The following is a 5793-nucleotide window of genomic DNA, read 5'->3' on the forward strand; positions in this document are numbered from 1 at the left end:
CGAAACTCATCCCTCCATAAACAGTCTCGATTTCCGTCCAACATTTGAATTTCTCCTTAATACGGTTGGTTTTGGCCAAATAATGGAACCAGTTTCTCTTGTAATCCTTATTTCTTCCATAGCGAGGTTAATACCGTTGCTTGTCAAAGGGATCTTATGGTTACGTGCCTTCAAGGATGACTTGGAAAAACTTTTAAGAACCTTAAGGATAATCCAAGATATCCTTACAAACATGGATGAAGAGCAATTGGACCTGGATGTGATGCAAAACTGGATTAAAGATCTTAAAGATGCAGCTTACGATGCAGAGGACTTGGTGGACAGACTGGCAACCGAAGCTTATCTGAGGCAGGACCAGGTATCGCTCCCCCGAGGTATGGATTTCCGCAAAATAAGGAGCCAATTTAACACAAAGAAACTCAACGAAAGGTTTGACCATATTAGAAAAAATGCAAAGTTCATACGATGTGTTGTTCCAACTGAGGGTGGCTGGACTTCCATACCCGTCCGACCGGATATGTCTACTGAGGGTGGCCGGACTTCCATATCCTTTCCACCGGATATGTCTACTATTGTTGGTAGGGAAGACGATAAGGAGAAAATAGTAGACATGTTGCTAGATAGCAACTACGACACAGAAGTTGGCATTCCAGTCATTCGCATAGTTGGGATGACGGGTATGGGAAAAACAACACTTGCTCAACTGGTCTACCTTGACGCTAGGGTAGTGAAACGTTTTAAGGAAAACAGAATATGGGTTTGTGTCACCGTGAATTTTGACCTCTCTAGGATTCTTAGAGATATCATGATGAGGTCTAATCCTAACATAAACCATACAAATTCATCCCTCAACCAGTTATGTGAGGATTTTCAAAAATTTGTACGTGGAAAATGTTTTTTACTCGTTCTAGATGATGTCTGGACTGATCATGATGAGGAATGGAAGAGGCTTCTAGATCTCCTACGGGAAGGGGCAAAGCAGAGTAGAGTTCTGGCCACCAGTCAAAAGACTGAAGTTTGCCATGTCCAGTACATGCAAATTACTCACAACTTGAACTTTTTGTCGTACGACGACTGCTGGTCTTTGTTTCAACGAACTGCATTTGGACAAGACGATTGTCCATCCCAACTAGTCGAATCTGGAACCAGAATCGTCCGCAAGTGTCAGAATTTGGCTTTGGCAGTAAAGGCAATGGGAAGCTTTCTGGGCCGCAATCTTGATCCAAAAAAATGGCGAAGAATCTCAGAACTTGACATATGGGAAGCTGAGAAGGGGGAGCCCAAATCTACGAGCCCCAGCATTTTCCCCGCGCTGAAAGTGAGTTATAATCATCTCCCTTCTCATTTAAAGCCACTGTTTTGCTACTGTTCCATATTTCCAAAGGGGTATTCATTCGATAAGAAGGAGTTGGTTCAATTATGGATAGCGGAAGATTTAATCCAGTTCCAAGGACAAAAAAGGATGGAGGAGATAGCAGGTGAATATTTCAACGAGTTGCTAACCAGATCCTTCTTTCAAAGTCCAGACGTAGACAGGAAAAGGTACAGGATGCATGATCTTTTCCACAATCTGGCACAATCAATTTCTGGTCCCTATTCTTGCCTAGTGAAGGAGGATAACACGCAATATGATTTCTCTGAACAAACTCGTCATGTGTCATTGATGTGTAGAAATGTGGAGAAACCTGTCCTGGATATGATTGATAAATCAAAGAAAGTGCGCACACTTCTACTCCCCAGCAATTATTTGACAGATTTTGGCCAAGCTCTAGATAAAAGGTTTGGCAGAATGAAATACATCCGTGTGTTGGATCTGAGTTCAAGTACAATTCTTGATGTACCAAATTCAATCCAAGAGTTGAAGCTGTTGCGCTATCTCAACCTCTCCAAAACTGAAATCAGAAGTCTCCCCGCCTTCCTCTGCAAACTCCATAATCTGCAAACCCTACTACTGTTAGGGTGTGTTTTTCTTTTAAAATTGCCCAAGAACATTGCCAAGCTAATAAACTTGAGACATCTTGAACTAGATGAAGTGTTCTGGTACAAAACCACAAAGTTGCCACCAAATATTGGGAGCTTAACCAGTCTGCAGAACTTGCATGCATTTCCAGTTTGGTGCGGCGATGGATATGGGATTAAAGAACTGAAGGGCATGGCAAAGCTTACGGGATCATTGCGTATTTCAAACCTTGAGAATGCAGTGAATGCAGGTGAGGCAAAATTGAATGAAAAAGAAAGCCTTGATAAACTTGTGTTGGAATGGAGCAGCCGAATTGCTTCCGCACTAGATGAAGCAGCAGAAGTGAAGGTGCTTGAAGATTTACGGCCCCACTCAGACCTCAAAGAGCTCCACATTTCTAATTTTTGGGGTACCACATTTCCACTTTGGATGACAGACGGGCAGCTCCAAAATCTGGTAACTGTTTCCTTGAAATATTGTGAAAGATGTAAAGCCCTTTCACTCGGTGCGCTACCCCACCTTCAAAAACTCAACATTAAAGGGATGCAGGAGTTGGAGGAACTAAAGCAATCAGGGGAGTACCCATCCCTGGCTTCCTTAAAGATCAGTAATTGCCCCAAGCTGACAAAGTTGCCATCCCACTTTCGTAAGCTAGAAGATGTGAAGATCAAAGGTTGCAACTCTCTCAAGGTCCTTGCCGTAACCCCATTTCTGAAAGTCCTAGTGCTTGTCGACAATATTGTTCTGGAAGATTTGAATGAAGCGAATTGTTCCTTCTCTAGTCTCTTGGAATTGAAGATTTATGGTTGCCCAAAGCTGGAGACCTTACCACAAACATTCACACCAAAGAAGGTAGAGATTGGTGGCTGCAAGTTACTGAGAGCTCTCCCAGCCCCAGAGTCCTGCCAACAACTTCAGCACTTACTTCTGGACGAATGTGAGGATGGAACATTAGTGGGCACAATCCCAAAGACCAGTTCTCTAAACTCTTTGGTCATTTCAAACATCTCAAACGCAGTCTCTTTCCCAAAGTGGCCTCATCTTCCTGGTCTCAAGGCTTTGCACATCCTTCATTGCAAAGATCTAGTTTATTTTTCCCAAGAAGCATCACCATTCCCAAGTTTGACCTCACTTAAATTTCTGTCCATCCGATGGTGCTCCCAACTTGTAACATTGCCTTATAAAGGGCTCCCCAAATCCCTAGAATGTTTGACTCTTGGTTCCTGCCACAATCTCCAGTCCCTTGGTCCTGATGATGTGTTGAAGAGCCTCACCTCCCTCAAGGATCTTTACATCAAGGATTGCCCCAAACTCCCCTCATTACCGAAGGAGGGTGTTTCTATTTCCCTTCAACATTTGGTAATTCAAGGATGTCCCATTCTAGTGGAGCGCTGCACAGAGGATGATGGAGGAGGACCAGATTGGGGAAAGATCAAGGACATAACTGACCGAGAGATTGGTTCCACTGAAGTATCATCATCCCTCGATTTGTCAAACCAAATTCAAGATCACCCAAAAGCATCTTCAACTCGTTGGCATCATCCTTTTGTGAAGTACTGGAAAGGTTAGTATTTGCTATATCCCCGTGGAATTTCATTACTATGAGTAGCATAATTTTCTAGCTCCTTGTCCATCCATTTGGAGATGATGTTTTCCTTTTTTGTCTGTGTGCCCAAACTATAAAAATTGAAAATCATAGGGCCAATTGTCAAATCATCTTCAGATGGTAAGAACTATCAAATCTAAAATGGTTCTTCCAACATTGGAAGTTCGGCTGAAAATATTGTGTGATCTGAATTCATTTCGTTTATAGTGACTTTCCTTCCTCAATGATAAACTTCTAGCTACTATTTCATCAGCCTAAAATTTACCAAGATTTTTTAATAAAAATGAAGACTTCTCTTCCGTGTGACAGTTAAATCTTGTCAGAAATTAAAAATATATATATATATATATATATCTTTGATTGCTGCTATTTTTCAAGTGAAGCATACTTCCAAAGAACATGAATAAAACTTCTTTTTCCCTTGGTTTTATTACCTCTATTGTGCAGAGCAACTAGAAATCTTCAGGGAAATCATCACAACAGCAGAATTTACATGGTTTTCATGCAACAAGAAAGTAAAATGTCCATTTTTTTTTCTGTCTTTTTCTTTTGACATGCTTGTGCATTTGGGTAGAAAATGAAGACTCATAATGTTTGCAGCAGGAACTTCTGACAGGAATGAGACACTATGAAAATCAAATTTCGTTTGTTCTTGTAGAAATGTGTTTTAAGTAGAAAGTGAAGACATAAGAGTTGCAGGAGCAAATTGTAAAGGGAAGGAATCAGCAGAACAATCAAGCTTAGCAAAGTACCGTGGTGCTTCGTGACCTCAATTATTGATATTTCTTTTAGACATGTTTTTGGTAAAACCAAAGATGACAACTGTAGTTCGTAAGAAGATATATCAAGTTTATAGAAGAGGCTTAGTGCTCATCAATAGAACTATACTTCATAGATGATAACTATTGAACTTTTTTCTTATTCATGTGTGTGGGTAGAAATTGAAAATTCACATCATCTCTAGGGCAAAATTTTAAAAGTGAAGAGCCACAAAAACCATCAAGGATAACAGTGTTCAACAAGTGCTTAGCAATACAATAGCTGTATCTCACAGATGACCATTAATTTTTGTTTTAAACATTTTGGGTAAGAACCAAAGATTCATATTTTTTGCAGGAGGAACTTCTAAAGGCAAGAAACATGCAGAACCATCAAATTTAGCTGAAGAACATCGTAAGTTCATAGAATAATAGCAGTTAATAGTTTAATTATATTTTGCCTCATTCTTTTGGATATGCATTAGGCTGGAAAATCCATTTTCATAATTGCTAGATTTGCAACAATGCTACTTCTCTAGGAAATAGCCCAAGATTATGTTTTGCCAAGGAACAGTATTAGCCTTAACATTTAATGTGTTGGGGATTTGATGTTGATCTTAGAAGTAAACCCATGATTGTATTGACTTGAGCTTTGGTGTTCGTTGTGCAAAAACTTATAGATCTATGAAAATATCCAAATATGATACAGAAGAAGAATGACAGAAAAACAAGTCCACAAAAAAACAAAAATTTATGTGATTCAATATTGTGCCTACATCCACAAAATTTATAGATAAACCATTATTATATTTTTCTTTTCATCCAAGACAAAAAAAAAAAAAAAAAAAAAAAAAGATTATCATTCAGACTTACAAAGCACAATGAGTGTTCTACAATACAAAAAACACTAGTTGTTGGATTAATCTATTTTCATGGAGATATGAATTTGATTTTAAAATGAATATTCATAACGTTCATAGGAGGAATTTCAAAGGGGAAGGAGCCAAAGAAACTATCAATTTTAGTACAACATAGTGAGTACAGTTTCTTATCATAAGAGTAGTTAATGAATGAACTATTGTTATGTTTTTCTTTTAATCATATCTTTAGATAGAGAGAGAAAATTATCAATAAGATTTGTGTAACATAGTGAGTGCTCTAAAATACAAAAAACAATAGTTGATTGATTGATGTATTTTCATCGACATGCATTTTATTTTAAAGTGATTATTCATAATTTTTATTGAGGGAACTTTAAAGGGAGAAAGTCTAAGAAACCATCAATTTTAGTACAACACAAGGAGTTCTCATTTTTATAATAGAAGTATTTCATAGATGAGACATTGTTATGTTTTTCTTTTTCTATTGTCTTTAGATAGAAAAAGAAGATTATTATTAAGAAAGAGCATAGCGTGTGCTATATAATAGAAATAACAATAGTTGATAGTTTGATCTATTTTCATTGAGAT

General features: G+C 38.2%; 1 protein-coding gene across 1 annotated transcript; it reads left to right on the top strand.

Moving 5' to 3' along the window:
• Positions 1-232: 232 nt before the first annotated feature.
• LOC100266018 (putative disease resistance protein RGA3) lies at positions 233-3529 on the top strand. Its single transcript, XM_010662931.3, has one exon. The coding sequence runs from the start codon at positions 233-235 to the stop codon at positions 3527-3529; it is 3297 nt and encodes a 1098-aa protein (XP_010661233.3).
• The last annotated feature ends 2264 nt before the right edge of the window (positions 3530-5793 follow it).

The sequence above is a fragment of the Vitis vinifera genome, chromosome 15, assembly GCF_030704535.1.
Source record: "Vitis vinifera cultivar Pinot Noir 40024 chromosome 15, ASM3070453v1".
In the NCBI taxonomy this organism is placed as follows: Eukaryota; Viridiplantae; Streptophyta; class Magnoliopsida; order Vitales; family Vitaceae; genus Vitis; species Vitis vinifera.